At 33.0% G+C, this 20,962-nt stretch overlaps 1 protein-coding gene across 1 annotated transcript in view; it reads right to left on the minus strand.

Moving 5' to 3' along the window:
* Positions 1–20,962, minus strand: part of LOC117107283 (cGMP-inhibited 3',5'-cyclic phosphodiesterase A-like) — a gene marked incomplete in the record, with an annotated part of 65,370 nt that overhangs the window by 19,936 nt on the left and 24,472 nt on the right. The window contains 3 exon segments of the mRNA XM_033248915.1: positions 14,167–14,286; positions 16,826–17,244; positions 20,322–20,397. Coding sequence (XP_033104806.1) covers positions 14,167–14,286; positions 16,826–17,244; positions 20,322–20,397 — 615 coding nt within the window.

Here is a 20,962-nt window from a genome sequence, read left to right on the forward strand (position 1 = left end):
GTGTATTTCCTGACACAAACTAGATCAAATACATGCTCACACCTTTCATGCAACACACTAATGTCACCTCCTCCTTGTGTGGTTGGAGGTTCGAATTTTATATAATTTTACCTTGATCTATAAAAAAGGAAAACATGATGGTAAGCCTAGAGTACCGGCAGACAATTTTTTAATTACCAAAACACATAGCAATTGCTGAATGCCTAGTTTAGGCTAGGTAGGACCAGACCCAATTTGACAACAACACTACAACAAAACCCAGGCTACTCTAACGTGTAAAATTCCCGGCCCTTTCGAGGTCGGTTACATCCACGGGAAAATTTTAGATATGCCTTGCCACTACGGGGACACAACAACGTGTATGTCCCCGGCTCAGTCCCGGCTAGTGCCCTGTTATGGCCGGGGTCGAGGGGAGGGTGCTGGGAGTACAATTGACAAGTGCATTATTCACATCCACATTTTGCTATGGATGATGATACCCATTGGCACTGACTTTCAGGACACAATTGATAATACAATAGTAAGAACTTGTAAAAACATACAAATATTAGGAATTTGTGGGAGATGGGTTATTTCCCGGGAAATTCATTCTTGTAGGTGGGAGTGCGGGAGGCCTTCCTAATTTCCGGGAGACTCCAATACTAAAAATGACCATGAAGTTTTCATTAGAATATGGATTGTGTTCCGCATACTCCTTTGTTTGCAACCACCTCTCCTCCACCCTCCTCCTTCAGGCTGGAACCAGCCTGTAATTACAAACATAACTCTATCAATATAATTTACCACTAAAATCTAATCAAAATACATAATATATCAATTAATCAAGAAGTAGAATAAAGCCTTGATGGATTCCATTAATTTTATTTGCAGTTAATAAATTTAAAAGTTCAAATCAATTTGTAATCTACAAAAACAACCGAAAGTTTTAACACCGTACACTGTTTGCAAGTGTAGCTACTAATGTCATAACATACTAATAACTCAGCTGTTGAACTATGTCACACGTCAGCATAGGTTATCTCGATGCCAGTCCCTGGCTTTGCATCACAGCACCAGTCATCTGTATGCCATGCTTAGCCACTTAAAGGTCACAAAATTACTGACCTGCTTGATTGCGATCGTGAGCTATCAGTGCACGACCACCAAGTAATATCTAAATGATGCATATGTAGCCATTATTGGCGCATAGACAACAAATAACATCTAGATGGGATACTATCAACATTGGCACGGAGCCATTATAATATGTCTTAATGGAGAATGACCAACATATAACATATAGATGATGAATATGCAGCCAATATCGGTACATTGACGTAACATTTACACGACAAGTACACTTTCCATACCAGCACCCGGCAATCAAATAACATCTAGATAATGAGCAGCAAGTATCGGCGCAAGGATATATCGATTAACATTTAGATGGCAAACGTGCTGTCTGTAGTTGTCCACGGCCATCAAATAAAATTTCACCCGATACTAATGTACAGCCATCAAATAACAAACAGATGATGAGAGCACCTAATACGGACGCACAGCCTTCCAATAACATGTTTATGGCGAGAGTTCAGCCAAATAAAAAGTTGCAAGATCATCAATAATTTTCAATGCAACAAATGTTGTTATAACATCCACAAAAAGTACATAAGAATCTTGATGTGAATATTGCATTAACAGGTGCTTCAGCAAAAAAAAACCCCATCAATGGTTACCATACATCCATATTTACCATAAAGACCATCAAATAACGGATTCATGGTGAATGTGCAAGGCATCCACAGCCACATGACCATCCATGTGATCAAGCATCTTTATCTGTCCTAAGACCATCAATAATATATCCATGACCATGAAACCATTTATTGTGACCATGCAACTATATCTACAATAAGACCATCAAATAACATACCCATAGTGGCCATGCAAGGCATCCACTACTGCAAGTTAGCGAGTTGTAACAATGAATATTAAAAAGTTAAAAAAGGATATTGTTTAAAAAGATATTTTAAATGTGTCTGAATTAATTTCTTGTATTTTTGTAGACGATAAATTTTCATGTATTTTCGACAGTAAATTTTCTTGTATCTTGTATATCAACACCGGTGATGAATGGGAATTTTCAATAAGCAGTAATGCATGGAAATCAAGAAAATGGGGTGAAAGGCCACCAAAAAATATAATTGACTATGAGAGGCATATTAAATAACAAATTTAACATATATGTGGAGCTACTTCAATCAGGGGTCATGAACAAATACAATAATGTGATAACGACTATGATCGTTATTCTGCAGAAAAATAGTTGTATGAATTCATAACAATGAACATGAGTTGATATATTTTCATGGTTCAATGATCATGTAATGATTAGCAGGAAATCAATAACTTTTTAATTAAAGTTAATTGAAAGCACGTTTATGATCACTAGGTATTACATAAACTGTGACATTATGTTACTGTGGATTCTCGATACACAAATTCAACTCAGCCTGCTCGCTATATGAGCAGTAAAATAAGCATAATTTTAAAAATTATTCTTCTCACACAAAAATCCATCCATGGTCATGCTCCATTATACCTTTGTTTTCTTATAAACATGTTCCTTCCCATTCTATTGTTCAATCCCTCTCATTAATTACTCCACAAATCAAGCATGTTCATTTGTACAGGTGAACGCTCTTTTTCCCTTTCTCTTTCTAAACTCTGGAACTCCCTACCTCCAGAATTACATATTATCATGAATTTTAGGGAAGTGATGGGTTGCTGTCCTGATTTCCAGGAGTATGGTTTTTTTGTGTGGTTGCCACGATAAAGTAAAAAACAATAGCAAACTAGAAAAAATGTGAACTTAAATAGACTACAGTATTGCAGAGGAACTAACATTATTACAATGTTTTCCTGCAATTAGAGATCACAGACAATGGCTGGTAAAGACCACATTTGTATCTACCGTATACTAATGTGCTGAATAACAAGAAAACACTGTAGTGGTAAACAAGGTAGGAATACACATAAAGGAAGAAATACCATCCGTACAGTCTTTTAGAACAATAACAACAGGGAGTTTTAACAACCTTACGAAAAAGATAACGAATATGAATACGTCAGCATCGTTATCGTCATTTGTGACTTAAACATTCTTGAAAATACATATAAGAGCTGAATATGACGGTTGATTTGTGTAAATAAAAGCATGGATGGCATATGTTGTGACAAACACGCTGCTGTAGAGGATGCACTGACAAACATTTGATAATATAGCCATATTGGTTATCGTTTTCGTAATACGAAAAAAGAGAACTTTATTGTTTTTCATAACCCTTTTGTCTGGTTGTTTGTTCTGCAGTTTCTCTACATAATATTAAATCATGTTTTGTGTCTTCATTTAAACCACAATATCAGATTTTTGACAAGTCATCTATTGTCGTTACATGAGCTCTACCAGTTAAATAATCTACTGTATGCCTGTTATGACAGTCTACTGACAAATAGCCTGCTTTGTTTCCTAAGTTCAGATTGGCAATAAATAAAGCAGGGCATACATTCATGTTCACTGGAATAGGGCCTATTTGTTATCCTCCAAGGATTTTCAAAATAATCTTTTAAATACACTATGCAATGTTTGTTTGTGTGTATATATTTGCTCTTTTGTAAACAGGGATTGTTGGTTCATAAATGTACGCCTATCTCACAAAAATTCTTGATATATTAATTATTATATGATACTATGTTTTTTGATCCTACAAAAATGCTAAATTGGAATAAACTAAAATGTTGTTTTGATTGAAATTTTTCACAGAAAGAACGGTCGATCCTAGGATAATACTGGGTTTTGACGTATTTGCAATTGGTAGTATTGTTGCTATGGTTTTATTTCTTAATGCACTGTTATTTACATTACATGTCTAACACGACAGAACATGACATCACAATAATTTTGTTTTGTTTTTTTTAAAGAAATATTGCTTTACTTGTCACCATCTCCTCAATTAAACTTCTTTACCATGTTTCAGCCATACTTTTGTATTGTAAAAATCTAAGTAAGCAAAATGATATATAAAGTAGTAGAGTAGTTAAAATCTGTTTTTTAATGGCTGATAATATTATAATATTGATGTTAATCAATATAATTATCATAATTTAAAGAATTGATAATATAATAATGATAACAGTAATAAATTAGTGTTTAAAAAATTGTGTAATTGTGTATTTTACCTAATGGTGGTGGTGAAAAAATATGCAAATAACAAACAATATATAATGAAAACAACACATGAATAAGGGCCTAAATGAATAATGAATAATTAATAAATAAATAAGTGAATGAATAATTGTTCTTTATATTTGTTTACATCCAAAACTTTTTTTAAAATGTAAACTAAACTTTTATGCTGTTGGCCTAAAATCCAATTAAACTTAATCCTTACTTAAAAATCAACTAGAGCCAGCATGCAATCATATTATGCCATTATGGATTATAAGAAAACAGTATTCCATAATCATAAACATCTCCACAACCTTTAATTATTCTTTATAAAAGCAATTATTAACTGATGAATCACTTTTTAAATGATGGAATATTTTTATCATTAAATTTGTTTGATACATACAGTAATTATCAATATGGCAGATAAATGAGTATTTCCTTACACCAACAGAATGAAAATTAAACAGGAAATATACTGATGAAACAATTTCACCCTTGATAAATAAAAAACTGAAAACAGGATGTAAAAACTCGAACATCTCCAACAACATAGTGTTCACCAATAAACATGAATGTAATATTATATTATATTGTTAAAAAAATATACACATATATATTTTCCTCTGGATTTGAACTCCAAAAGTTCTGATTACTGCAATTTAATACTGACTTAAACTTTGACACAGATACTAAAGTGTGTACCATACTGTGATTTGTACAATGTTGCCTTTAATTTGGATATAACATACAAGTATATATACAGTACCAGGCCTGTGATATACTTCAAATACATTTCTTTATGTTGACTCACCATAAGATGTGATTTGTGAACAGTCCCTTTAAATTACAGATATTTTATTTCTACTATGTAGGCCCAAATTTAATTTGTGTAAAATTAAAACATCATCACGCACTTTCCAAAAAAAGCCAAGAAAAAAACAAAACAATCAAGAGAAGCCATATTGATGCTATATTTAATTCTTCTGAATGACAATCAATTTTTAGTATGTTCGAATAAAGAGCAATATGCAGAAATCAATATGCCTTCTCTAGGATTTTTTTTTTTGTTTTTTGATTTTTACTGTGCATTATATTCATTACATTTCTTAATATAACCAGTGGACCACTTGGTTTTTGGAATGTCCTTAATTTTGATAGAAATGCTATACTGTTAGCAGTGATTTGTTCCTATAATTTGGACATTACATAATTTTGTCTCAGATAATATAGTTTGCATATTCAAATTACCTGCAATTTCTATAACATTCCCTTTAATTGTGATATAGATACTGTATTGTGTAGGCTGTATTACAAATGACTATTGCAATATTCCCAATATTTCAAGACACAATATACTGTACTGTTGGTAGTAATTGCTTATTTCTTGTTGATTGAACGCTCGTTAAATATTATGAAAAGCCAAATTGTGAGTTATACGACACTCATCTAATAACATTCATATTAATTTCAATGTATATTTCAATGGTACAATGATATATTTGAGATATTTTCTAGAACGTTCCTGCTCTCTAAGTGATTGTATCTAAAGTTGTACTTTGATGAAACTGCATTCGTCAATGTACGTAGATTAAAATACAAGCTTGTCAATGCCATTTTTAAAGCGATTTGGAGATGACACGCTTACCACCTCTTCTGGAAGCCTGATCTATGTGTTGATTAGACTTTGCGTAAAATACTTTTGACGTAATCTGAAGATATTACGCGTATTGCTAATCTTCATGCTATGGCCTTTCAGTCCTCAACTCTCCTAGATGGATTGAGGAATCACTGAGCTTCAACTTCATAGAATCCATGTAGAAACTATATTGATATATCAGGTAAATCATAAGAATACTTCCTCAACTTAATGTAAAAATGCATACATTATGTGCTATTGTATATATATTTGCATGGATATGTGAATGAAATCACATTACGAATGTGGTATGCCAGCTTTATTAGAGCACAATCACACTTAAGAGTTACGTCGACCCAGGGCCGCCCCATGGTTAGCATTGTTGAAGTGTGAACAATCAATATATGTTAAGCCGGCCCTGAGCCGACCTAAATTTAGTCTAACTTTCGAGTTGGGTCAGGTCCCGCAAAGCGCGACCTGGGCCAGCCCTGGGCCGACCCAACTTCATATCTGAAAGTAAGCCGAACCTGAGTCGGCTCAAGTTCGCTCTGATTGTGGTCGTTTTTGACATCTTATCTACCACAACATTCATTCAAACTGACTTGCGCCAAAAAAACACCATTGAGATATAAATTAAGAAAACTTTAGAGTAAATTGTATTCAGTTGAAATATAGTTATTGAATAAAAGTTGCTATATATAAGGTTTCCATGCCTAACTCATTACTACTCACAGCCTCCGTGCGAAGCATAAACATGCAACATTACGCACCAAACATAATAATAGAACGGGGAAATACTATGCGATACAAAGCTTACGCATGGGCAGTTGGCAAATGACGTATGCTGCAACTCCCTTTTCTACAGTTGAATTAAAGTAAAAAAAAAAAAATTAAAAAAAAAAAAAATATATATATACAGTATATATATATTTTACAAGCTCAAGAAACCCCATTTTTGTATAGCACACATTAATTTCACAAGTTTATATTGTAAAGTCATAACACTGTAAAACAGTATCATTCTTTCTGTGAATGTCATCCTCCACCAACCACGTGCGTTTTGTGTCAATGTTCGTAAGGCTACTCATGTGACCCCGAGGACAGAAAAAAAATAATCGTTTGTTATTGTTATGAGTGTCAAAAATTGTTTTTGAATGAACCTAATATGAAAATAATTATTAATAATTATTATTGCCAAATAGATGCTTGATGCCACTATATTCACAATCTGTGTCTATAGACGCCAAACAGTGAGGGCAACCTTCAGTACATTGGCCTATACAGTTACAATATGACTTTCGAAATCGCAAGTCTGGTTTTGCACAGAGTAAAGTCGAGCTGTGCTAAATATAGGCCTTGGTTATTAACAATTATCGTTGTCATAATCATGAAGCAAAATGCTATGCTTAAAAAAATTGAAAAAGTATAAGGACAATAATTGAAATTAGGTTCATGTTTCGCGCGAATTCCATGTGTTTATGCTTGGTTGGGATTTACCGTTCCACCATCATGTAATGCAATCGCCTCAAACTTCCTGTCCTGCAATTCATCGACCCTGCCCAAACGGAGAAGTGCGAATGCTCGTAAGGTGGCCCTGGGCCGACTTAAAATAATAACTGTGAATGGAAAATTTGTTTGAGTCGGCCCTGAGTTGGCCGTATTTAAGGTGGCCCTGGGCTGGCCTAATAAGTGTGAATGGGCTGTTACATCAGACTAATATTATTGGGACAGTCCTTTAGCCTGAGTGTAGGCTAGGGAGTGCATACACCCTCCCCCCAAGGCAAATTAGTTCCACTAATTAGGTTGAAATACTAAAAATTACCATTAAATTTTTATTGGAATAGGAATTTAGTTTCGCATTCTCAATGTTCACAACCTCTCCCCCATGCTGAAAAAACACAGTACGCCCCTGTTTAGTGTACAGGTAGGTAAGATCTGTTACCTTTGGCTTGCTCATAATACTGACATTATTTTGACACAGATACTTTATTGATGTTAGATGATATTTCTTTCGTTCCCTTTAATGTGGATGTAGATACTATACATGAAGAGATTTATCAGGATAATAGCTATGATAATGCTCTTGTTAAAAACCCAATTAGTATTACTTACAAAATTTAGCGTTTCGGATGCAATCTTTATTATGATGTTACACCAAGATACTATCTGTGGATGGTGCCCTCGGGTTAATTTCGTCATAGAGATTGTCACCTTTTTTAATATCCAATGGATTTTCTGATCCATCTTGTGCTTCTAATGTTGATTCTTCCCAGCAAATTTGAGCTTTCCAAATCTGTGATGTGGTTTTGAGTTCATTTTATTTTGGCTCGTTTCACCTTTTTCGATTCTTTCCTTATTTATATATTTGTCGAGTTGCGCATCCATGCAGCACTGGGAGAAATCATTTGTCCAATATCATGTATTTGAAGGGGTATACCCAGGTGGCCCCAAATACCTCAGTCAGTTTGTGCACCCACACAGAAAGGTTGTGGGTTCAAATTTTTGTCTACGTTTGTCTCTCTTCACCTAGGAGTATAAGTGGGTACCTGGTATAGACTAATATCAAGCAGACTCTGCTCTGCTCTGCTCTGATTATGGAATTGTGCTCCCCAGGGAGCTCAGCATGTGTTTCATAGGTGTTTGGTCCAATCACCGGTGGTAATAAGCACAAAGAAGCAGTTAATTACAATATGCGCTATATAAATGTTGCATTATTATTATTATTTTTATTAGTATATGGATAGGGCCAACAAAATTTGTTTTTCTCTCCTATCAATATACAGACTCTTCTCATCCTTTTTCTTGTTCTGAAAACTTCACCTTTTTATCGTGTAAATCTTACTGCAGTTATGACAAGATATTTTGCAAAGCCTGCAGTGTTTTCTCTACATATAATCTTGTTATTTGGCCTAAGAAATTTCAGTTCAGTAAGAGGTTTAATCGCTATGTAGATCTGGAGTTTTTGGATTCGTTTTCAGTCACTGTCGATATTGATTTTATAAACTGTGCTTTGTGATTTGTATAAGTTCCCTTTAAGTTTGACACTTTGTCTATATTATTAATTAAGATTATTTCAACATTCAATTTAATTTTGACATACATTAGAAACTAATATCTTGTAATTTTATAACATTCCCTTTAATTTTAATGTATGGCATTCCCTATTCAATGAGCTTCCTAAAACAGACATACATGTATATCCAAATGGTATTTAACTGCAAACACTTAAATACCAACAAAACAGTCGTCATAAATATGTTTTCAATTTATTAATCCACAGCAAAATATTCTACAATTGATACAAACAGAAGCTGAGAGGTAGCAAATTAACTGTCTTCGTTGTTCACTGTTAGATTTTTTTTTGTGTGTGCACATATATTTAAAATCTGCACCATAAACAATGTCTTGTATTCTTTATATAATTTTAGCTCTATGCATAAAATTTGTCAGTTGACCCATTTAGATGGAAAATTAAAAAATGATCTGGTAACAAAAAAACTTTGTTTTTTATTTATGCTCATGTTTTTGAGTATCAAAACTTTATAGAATTATCATGCAAAAAGTGTGAGATATTCAAAGTTTATGATTCAAAGATATTTTGCTGACTAAACCGATGAAGATGAAGAAGAGGATGTTTGAATGTCTGCATGGATAATTTTTTTGGTGGTTTGATGTGTTAAATAAAGCATTTAAACATGATACAACCAAATGGATAAAACTGGAAAGATGAGAACACATTTAATTTGAAGGATCCGAATCTGTTCCTATTGATCTTTACAGCGTTTGTATCCATTGTGTAAATTTAAGAGTACATATGTTATCTTTGTCAACAGAATACAAAGTACCGCATTAATATTGGACCACTAAATGTATATCTTATCTTCAATTGCTTTTAACTTTTAGATAAACTGAATGTAGGTCAGAATACGTGGCTGTGCAGTACACCACTGCCTCCATCTACTCACTACATCCACAAAGTTCATGTTGGCAAACAATAATTTATCTACTGTAACTGAAGTTCTATGGTCTGTACAACAATGTAAAGGTATATGCACTTAAATGAAATTATGCACTAGAATATATTAATCAGTGTGTACCATGTAAATTAACAATCAGTACAATCGCGCATCAAAGCTTACTAAATGTGTGAAAATGAGTTACTCTCCACCAGATAATTGAAAGATAAATTTCGCTTGATTTAATTAAGGAAATAACGATGTGATGAAAAGCATCAAGTAAAAAATCTGGCATTTTGTGGAGAAGTAATTTGAGACTTGGAAACGAGCAATGTTGTTGGCTTTACCATCAGCGCTACAAACATCATTTGAGTGACTGATTTATGAATGTACACTGGAAAATCTGAGAGAGCGTGAGAAGTTATCAGCTAGCGGCAATTTTTGCTAGGTCACGTACAATCATAAGCTGAACATTAAATCTTGTCTTTCAATGATGCATTACATTTTCTATATAATCACTACAAACTAATCTATGTTAGGCAGCACGCACAGTATTTTTTCCCCTATGTAATGAGAGTGAGCTATCCAGAGGGGAATGGAGTTGATTGTTACACGGTCAATGAGAAAAATCTGCATATTGCTAACTCGAACATAGAACTCCATTATGGAAAGGTGAACACAGTAACCATCAAACCACAACATGTAATTTGCATAGGAATGGAGAATATATTTTCATAGAGTGTCCAGTCTTAAAATCAAACTGAACATTGGTTGCTTCAGAAGAATATATTTATACTTTAAATTACCAAGGAACATACTAACAATAGGGAGCATGACGACGGTAGGACGTAGAACATAATGACGCCACTAAAAGTCATCTGCGCATGTAGGAACTTCAATTTCTCCTCACTGTGTGAATTCTAGGATGCAATTTGGCCAAATTTATGTATGGAGAGCGTAGGACGCCTGGTAGAACGGTCATGCATGAGTGATTCCATTCTAACGTCTCGATGTCGAACAAATCGAAAGCTCTCTAATAAAAATTAACTAGGCCATACATCTCTATAAAGAGATGTATAGCACTTGTCATATTTACGTGGGTCTACTATGGGACAATCATGGATAACAAGTCTCCCATGAGTCGCAGAAGTCACCCAGAAATCAAGACGGCCTCATGCACTCCGGCAACAAAGATAAATCTCGCAGAAACTAACCGATTTTCCGCAAATTTATTTACATAGCTTCACTAATGTCTCCTAGAAATGGTTTCTTCCTACAAGGGACTCCTGGGGCGGATTGCTATAAAACGGTCTTAACTGGTAGTCTTAATTGGTAGTCTTAACTCCTTGAATAAAGCCGGCTTTATCACTTAGACAGTCGCTCTGTTAAGACCACCGTTATAAAATGGTCTTCGCTTAGACCACTTTGATTAATGAAATGCAAACAAGCAGTCCCTGGTAACATAAAATTGAGGGCGCTGTTACGCTTGATCAAAACATGCATATTTATCAAAATGAAAGTAAATGATAGCAATGGTCTATAATCATAGACCAATAGTGCCGTCATGATTAAAGCCTGCTAAGCGTTAAGACTGTCTAAGGACCGCTTATAGCAATCCGCCCCTGGAATACATATCTGTTAATTATACCGGTAATTGTTATTCTATGAATATATAGTACTGTACGTAGTACCATGGAGGTATTATGAGAAGGAGATCACTCGGCAACAGATCCCTTTGACGCGACAAACCATTTGGATCGCGCGCGGGTGTATTACCCTATAATTCACATTTTTTTCGTTATCAACAACTTGGCAACGACATGCGTTTATACACTCCAGCACGGCAGTTGTGCGATAAAACGTTTGATTTTAACCCATTAAATATCTTTATAACAAACAATGTTCCCCGATTGGATTTTTTCGGACTTTTAGTATGTTATTATGTGTATATTTCAGAAACGGATTCCGCAAACTATTTCTGTTAAAATTACTTCTGTGTTCATTACAATTTTGTCTAAAGATCGATTTGTTTGACTATAAAGCTAAGGCAGCATAAAACTGAAAATTACTCTGATTCTGGATTGAATTTTTGAATAGTTAACCATCGTTAACCCTAAAACGACTTAGTTTATTATAATCCTCCATCATTCCTTAATTAATATCTGTTAAAATTGGAATTATCGAGTTTTATCCAATTTATGGAAATTCAAGTTGCAATAAACCATACTTTTAAAGCTGATGTAAATGTTTCATTAAATTCGAAACTCTTTTTTTAAAAGAAAATATTATGTTTGGTATTTCTTGAAAGATCAATGTATTAGCTTCAAGATGGAAACGATTGCGCAGCCATAGTGATTGACTGTAAGTAGTGTGCATTGAGAAAAGAACGTGCTCTCCACTCCGCCGTGTTCAATCTTTTGGTAATCAAAGCCTGCTGAGCATTTGGTGGCGGGGAACACATTAGACTTCAAAGGCATCGCACAAATGTTCTTCACGCGCTGCGGCAGCTTTCGTCTTGATTCATTTGCATAGCTCTGCGTGCGCGTAGCTTTTTCGAGTGATCTCCTTCTCAATAATACCTCCATGGTAGTACAATAGTTTTTAAATGATTAAAAAATAATTAGGTTGATTGCTATTGACTTTAATTAATATTGTTATTTTAAAATAACTTAAGCTGCATTCACATTCAATCCGCACTGAAATCTGTACGCATTTCCAAAGTGCTGCAGGCTTTCCAATACAAAAATTTGGATTCGGTGTGAATGCATCATAAGGAGGAAGTAAGCAGGTTATTGGCTAACATTCATGCTGGTAATAGCTTGGTTCACGTTGAACTTTTATCTAGATATACATCCACTTAACTAGTTAAAAGTTCGACGTGAACCACTCAATTATAGCTAGTTAAAGGAATTAAGTCACTTTAGTTAAGTGACTTAACTTTACTAGAATAACGGTAAATTAACTTGCTTAACGGTAAAGTCGGCTCGGATTACAAGGACACGATTACGTAACGTAGGCATCTAAGCCAGCTTTGTGTCGCTATTAATTCAGTTTACCACCAACGCCGTCGTTAAAATGAGCGCACATGTTTTACGATGACGAAATAAAAAAGTGTGTGTAAGTCAGCAACTTATTTGACACCGCGAAGCTAGATTTTCGCGAAGTGCATGGAAACAACATAATTGAGCGATCTAATAACTACAAAACAGGACAGAAAGGCCCATAAAGTATACATACGTTTTAATGAAAATTAAAACAATATTTTGTTAAATGGAAGAATGCTAGCTAGCGATTAAAATAATTCGTTTTTTATCGAAAGTAAATGTAGCTAGGGCCAGGGCCTAGAGAATCTACCACTTAGATTGTGATAGAACACGCTGCTGCACTGGTCGTTGGTTCATACTGGTCGGCTAGGTTAGGTAGTGGAAACTCACACCTTCTCTACAGAATTTTTTTTTGAACGAATACCACTTGGTACTAGAGGTTCGTAAAATACAGTAGATGTTTTATTAAACAAGCCTTTCCACCGTGTGACGTCGACGGCCTGAAACTGGCTGGCTGTTTATCTGGCTCAAACTTGGCATCGAATGCAATTAGGGGATTATCGTATCATGTTTCAAGACGGGTATATCTAGATAAAGTTCGACGTGAACCAGGCTTACGCCCTTTATGCATGCTAATAACCTTTTACAACATTATGTAAAATAACTATGACATATGGTAAATAAGTTACAACTCTTAGGTCTACCTATTACCTTCATAAGTGCAAAAATGTAATTAGATATTCCTACAAGGCTATTGTAACTTTGTCCATAGTCTAGTCTAAAACATTTCATTTATTTAGCTACACTGTATCTCTCTGGAAGTGCTCATATATAAAGATGTAAAAATATATATCTGACTATTGTGTAATTACATCTGTGTTAAAGGAGCTAAGGACTGCAATAACATCCATAGCAAATGAAACCAATTTTTCAGGCTTATTAAATATGGTTACAACGCAACCAACAATGCAATTTTACATGTTTGGAAAAGTAATGTGCCATACCTCCAATAGCCAGTTTTCTCACCCTGAAAAATTATTACATAATAGCTCCCTTAAAATTCAGACAATTCCAATTGCCATGCCAACTTGGAGTCCTTTCTTGTGTGTGTTACATTAAATGTTTATTTTATGTTAATACGAACATGAATCTAAACTATGAAATCAGCAACAATATTTCACTTTATGTCTGTTTGGAAGATGATAACTTATTGTAAGAAATGGGTACTTTGATATTTTTTTGAATTTGCAAGAGTATTTCTTTTACAGATTTGACGATATGTTATTAATGAAATTTAAGTTTACTTACCTGACTCAAAACTTCACCGTTTGCTTTCTCTGCAAGCTCAAATATAGGATAATCCCATTCATCTACATTGTTTATAAGCTCCCTACATTCTGGTTTAATGGGTGATAAAAACACATCTTCATCCTCCACAGCCTAAATTAATTTTTAAAAATATTAATATTATTATCGTTCAGTTTTTATGTGTTATGGATAAAAAAACAAGTAAGAACATATATACAAATGTGTACTTAGTAGGACTGGCATTAATTATAATATCATTATCATTATTTTGTTTTATTTTACATAATAAAATGACTGTATTTATCGAAGTATTTAATATATATAAATACTGTATTAGTATCTGGTAATAAAATAATAACATATTAATCCTAAATGAAAATAAACAAATACTGAAGTAACATAAACCAAATCAAAAACATTATATTAAACATGAAGAAGTATGGTTACTGTACAGAGTAAACACAATACATAATTACAACTTCATATAAGAAATACATGAACTGATTCATAAATTAATAACATAATAGGAATCATAAATCATAGCATACATAAGGAGTAATGAGAATGTCGGATGGATGAATTTAAAAAAAATGTTCCATCATGACTGATGACAATGTATTATATGATATTACCATCTTGTAATATTGATTTCCCAGTGTAACTATTACTACACACACATTATCATTGCCACACAACTGTAAAATATTAATAATATAATAAACATGATTCTGAATCAGAATACATATTTCCTTTCAGGTTTTTTTTTTTGCTTTGATAAATTGGAAATATTGTTACAACAAATTGTTATGAAGAATACATAGGCCTACAATACAAACTTGAATCCTTTTTTAGTTGTTTAATGGCCAACCATTTTAATATTTTCTTTGTGCTATATACATCAAATTATGTGATGTAAGATTAATTTCAATTTTTTTTAATACTTAATAAAAATATGTATATGTTTATGTTTTTGTTTCATTTAATTCCAATTACAACAACAAATTGATGTTATGTTTATCCTGTTTATCTTGCCCTGTATTGGAAAAAAATGATATTACACATATATTATTTACTTAAAACATGAGTCATTTTTATCATTCGATTTACAATAAGACATTATTCACAACTTAACTTGCCCTTGTCAGAAGAAAAAACTGTCTACAGTAATTAAGTTTGTTTTTTTTATCCTGCCACCGACAAGGGTGTTGTCGTCTTTTTTGTCCTTTTGTATTGTTGTTTGAATTGGCGAAATAAATTAATTGAAAAAATCTGGGACCTATAGTACACAAGCTGCATGTGGCTTATTTCCGTCATCATCATTACTACACGTCATCATCATTACTACATGTTCCTGATGATGACATAATTAATGTCGATATATTAAATCCCAACACGATGGTGTGCATTTAAATATTTGGAGTTATGTATTATACATTCTCATTAATACATCTCATCTTTAATATTCCAGTGGAGCACAAGTAATTGCTCTAAACACCAGAAAACAACCTCAGCAGTTTAATATTTCATCTGGTAGATGGTACACAGTTCAGTAACTTGTGTTTCAGCCCTCCAGCTGAAATATAAGAATGGAATAAACCCAAGAATTTCCATGGCTCAGTTCTGCACACAATAAAATGGCTAGCATTTAGTTTATGCTGTACTCATTTTAAAGGTTTGCCAATGACGGGAAAAAAATTAATTAGGCCAAAACAAATAGTTGTGCTGCCAAAACACAGTGACAGTTGATAAACAGCATCAATCATTCATCAATTTTCTTTACTATTGACCTACAGTAGGCCTGTTATGCTAGGGTTATGTGCAAAGCCTTACTATGCACTTTGGTTAAAAAATAGTAACAGGGCTAAAATAAAGGTCACGGTATCAAATTGAGTAATTAAAACTGCGAGCTTATCACAGTATATTTCACTTTAGCATTTAGCACTTATTATTGATTCTTTGATACTGTAAGCCACGCATCTCAAATTAATTTTTGACAATAAAGTTGATGGCGCACCTTGTATCTTGCATTTTTTGTCACTTGTTACTTTTATATATATATCATATTCAGTGATTGCAAGAACAAAGCAGAATTTTAAGTTTTTGTGTTATTCAGGCTTTATGCAAAACAAAAGTTTTTGTTTGGTCTTATGTAACATACTCAGATTTGTCTGTCAGACTATATAATATCTGATCAGACTTCATAGAGGATCCTCAGAGAAGATGAATTTTTCTAGAATGGTTATAAAATTTAACAACTGATGAATCAGATATGAAACAGGAAAACATAGGCCCAGTTTTGATTGTACTTCTTTGTCAAACTAACCTGGCGATTTTAAACAAAATTAAATTCAATGCGAACAGAACCAAGATAAACTTACCCTTATTGGTAAAAATGCAATGAGATCATGGCTTTAGACTTGTTTACAAAGAAGTCTGGTCAAACATTATTGGGTCTGACAGATAAAAATCTGAAAATTAACATGGCTTAAAGACAAGCTCCGGAGTAAAAAATTGCTTTAAGATTTTTTTTTTTATCATGTAGTTGCCACAACCTTAAAAACAAAAGCAACAACTCAACTATAAAGACCGATACCATACCTCTTTTGCATCATAATTGACTGTTGGTTTGATTTAGTAATAATTTATTATTAAATAATCAATAATTTCATACCTCTTTTTTATTATTATTAGTCTCATCTTTAAGTGACTGCGACTGGCTTGCATCACTTTGCCAATGAGGTTCTGACTTTTCATCTGTAGTACTACCATCACTTTCTTTGTGTACAGTATTTGTACTTGTGACTGGTGAGGTGTTTTCCTCAACAAGATCACACTCATCCTCTTGTGCTTCGGAACTTTTGAGAGATGAAGAAGGATGCGTCTTTTCAGATCTAGAAATTTGTAGATGACCTGGTGAGGTGCCAAGAGAATATGAGCGCAATTTTCCTACGCTAGTGTTAATCGTAGCAGACTGGGCTAGAGCTGTGCTAGGTTGTATACTTGTTGGACTACGAGTTGGAGATACGTCGCGTGATTGTCGGAAACTGGAACTTCTGGTTCGCAACGGCTGTGGCTCTAATGTGGGCATACCTAAAATATAGCAATAAATAGTAATCTTTACTTTTAATTTTTTAATGATCATGAAATTTCAAGCAAGAATATATATATTTTTTTAAAAAAATTATTCAGATTTCACACAAATTACATTAAATTACTTTACGAGTAAAATGTCATTTAATTTTGTGAGAAAAAATAAAATTTCATGAATTCAATTCATTTTATATTCTCCACCACAAAAAGAAAATTCAAGAAAAAATAAAAAAATATTAATAAAAAATGCAAACATTTACGTTTCACATTCAAACATCCTACAAAGCATGTTCAACAAATAGCAAAGCTTCGCTTCGGACAGATATTACTACATATCTTTATTTTATATTCTAAAATTCATTCCCCTATCTTTCAATCTTTATACACTTGTATTACATTCATTATCAAATACAAAATTACAAAGAATAGACCTGACACAAGTGCCAGAAACCAAGTTTGATTTTAGTTATGTAAAAACATCTGTTAATTTCCCAGATTTGAACCTAGGACCCTGACACCGGAAGTTAAACATCCTAACCATAGAGTTGCAGCTCCACTATTGTTTACTATATTAAATTATTACTTGAATTGATAGGTATCCGTTAGTCCATTCAGCGAATTAGTCTCACGTATACAATGTATTGAATGTCTAACTTATACGCCATGCTCCATTGCACGCGTGAAAATGGTGATCATGACTTCACTAGTTGTGAAAAGCGTTCCAGTGCTTAGCCAACCGGTGATCATGACTTGTAGTTATGATTTTTAATAGGTACCCGAGATGAAGTCGCGAACGTCTACGTTATTATTGAGCAATATGGCGTCACTAACTAAAACTTGCGCAATTCTATTTTACAAATGGAAATGTACAATGTACTGTAGTTACAAACCACAATTATGTATGTAACATAAGATTTTATATATAGATAACAGTACTAGGCTACTGTAGGCAACACAACAAATTTAAAAACAACCGGTTGTCAAAACATCATGACCAAATTTCAAGGATCATATCTATTTGTCAAGCATCACGGGGGAAGTACTAGGCATCGTGCTACCATCATGTTTCTAGGTACCTTGGGAGAGCATGTACATGGAATTCGAGGTAAGCTATTGAATAATATTTCAGCTATGTAATAAACGCATTGAGAATGTGTCTCCAATATAATAAAGATATCTATTCAATAAATTATTATTCTTGTTATTATTTTCAAATTTATACTTTATCTCTAATTTGCTTGCTCTAGTTCTTTCCACTTGGTACTAAGCCTATGACACTAAATTTGAAATACCAGGCAACACAAAATGTAACTAAAAAATTTGTTTCCTGCCTGAAGGAGAAAATCAGAAATGCAAATTAAAATGCATCGAATAAAATTGTATGAAGTTCGAAGGCTGTGCTTTACCTTAATTAAATTAATAGCACCTTGTTTATTTAGTTCTATCAATAAACATTAGTTAAAATAACAAATAATTATCCCCAATAAACAATTGCGATAGGATCATGTAATGATGAGCGTTAATGAATAATTGGCTATCAATATATATATATATATTTCTTTAATAATTAATTTGAAAGTGACTGAGAACTGTTGTGTTTTATTGTATGACATTATGAAGTGTACAGTAGCTACCTATCTATAGCATTCAACAGGGATAGCAGACTTCACATACTGTAGCTGTAGCTAAGTAAACAATGTGATTGTCCAGCATGTTTATTGACTAATTCACTATTAATCAATTAATAAAATTAGTTATTTGATTGAATGATCGATCAAGTAGGTTTTAAAGAACTTTCCCATGCACCCCCAAAAGAAAAAATTTCTCAGAAAATAATATTCCTGGGGAATTGTTCAAAACGCTTCTGATTGATTTTAAAAAATTTTTTTTATGGGAGTTTATAATTTCCCTTACGAGAACAACATTAATATTGTGATTTGTTTTTGTCGCTTTTGTTGAATTTTAAAAATGGCTCATGGTAAAAATTATCACACACACATAATCATTACCTATGACATATTCTCCAGAAATTTTACATCTCTATCTTGGGACCTCTGTAGATTTATCCTCATGTTTGTTATAAAATTTAAATGTCTAAAAAAAATTGTTCAATTCTGTATGACAGTTTATAATTGCAAACGTTGACTCATCTCAATCAATGCCAACTTTCCAAACATCTTAATATTTCATACTTGATCACTTTTATAAAAGTCATAGCGCTGTCTCATTGTGAATAATTCATAGACAAAATGTTCAATTATGTGATTGGGGAATAGGTGTGCTAACATACTAAATCAAAAAGAACAGTATATAAATTAGTTGCATAATTATACTTAAAACTTGTTTTAAAGGTATAAACAAGGAGTGTGTTAATTCAATAAAAAAAAATTTTAAATACCTTCATTTAGTGTGTGCTCTCTGTCTATCAATGACATAAATTTCCCTCAAATTATTATGCCAATTAAAAATGTTATTAATATAATGTGTACAAATTTGATTATGAAAAATATACCATTTAAAACATAAAAGATATTCTGTAAAAATGGCTGTAAAATACTAATCAGACAAGTTCACAGAAGAGCTATCGCAGAAGACCAAACCCTTGGCAACAAACAAATAATCAGTCTCGGCTACAGTACTACGTTTAGAAAAGGTTCAATTCAAATATTACACATTACGTCTGCATTTGAATTATTAAATATAAAGGTGACACAAAAAAGTAATTCATTTTTTACATACAATGGTTGTAGCTGTAGAAACCTAAGAGTGGGTGGTAGACATTTTAAGGGTGTGTAGCTGATAACATTGATAAACTCTAAATAAAAAGAGTGGATTTTAAGAATGGGCAAGGTGTTAATTACGGTAGGTGGAGGTCCATGACATTAGCCTAATTTTACTTAGTTATCATTGTAAAAGCATTTCAATTCCTTTGCATACAAAGGGTAAAGGTTATGCATTTATGTCGTGCAAAATACGAGGGTCTTGATGTGCAAAAACAAAGTATCATATTTACACAGCCAAGACAGTGCGTGTATTTAAGAATTATGAATTCAATCGCCATATAATCTTAACAGTACCTGTGGCTGAGGTAGTAGTTGTCCATGTTGTAGACATGCGTCGGATTAGACTTGGGGGTAAGCTCCTTCGAAGCCGCTAGATAAAATAAAAAACAAAAGTTAATTGCAAGAATCGTCCTTGAGTAGCATCTGAAAAATTGCACCTAGAGGGAAGGGGAGATGCAGCAGATTTTATGTTAACTACATTAGGCACAACTTTTGAATGTTTGATATAGTTACATTACCCAAAATGACATTTATTTTTATTTATTGTCTGTCATCTTGTATTTTTCTTTAATAATAATAGAGAGAAACAAAGAATTATTATAAAATTTATGATAACTTTTCTCAATTAAAATATGCCTTGGAACATTAAATTATATTACTGTAAGCTTTTATGATGAATGTTGATCTTAATAATAATGATTATTATAATTTTATTTCAAGGATTTTACTATAAGTATAATTTATCATATTAGTGTTTCTTCTTGTTGTTCCTTATACTGCACTGCACTAGAGTTTTGAGGAGATTTTTTATAGGTATTGACAACCTGTCTATAAAATTATAATGATAGTAATAACGGCAGTGATAAATAATCGTGGAGATAGTAATAACAAACATAACAGTGGTGGTTTGGTATAATAAAAATTGTAATCTCTAA

This window comes from Anneissia japonica, unplaced genomic scaffold (genome assembly GCF_011630105.1).
Source record: "Anneissia japonica isolate Jap-2015-1 unplaced genomic scaffold, ASM1163010v1 scaffold211_len1577895_cov191, whole genome shotgun sequence".
NCBI classification, from domain to species: domain Eukaryota; kingdom Metazoa; phylum Echinodermata; class Crinoidea; order Comatulida; family Comatulidae; genus Anneissia; species Anneissia japonica.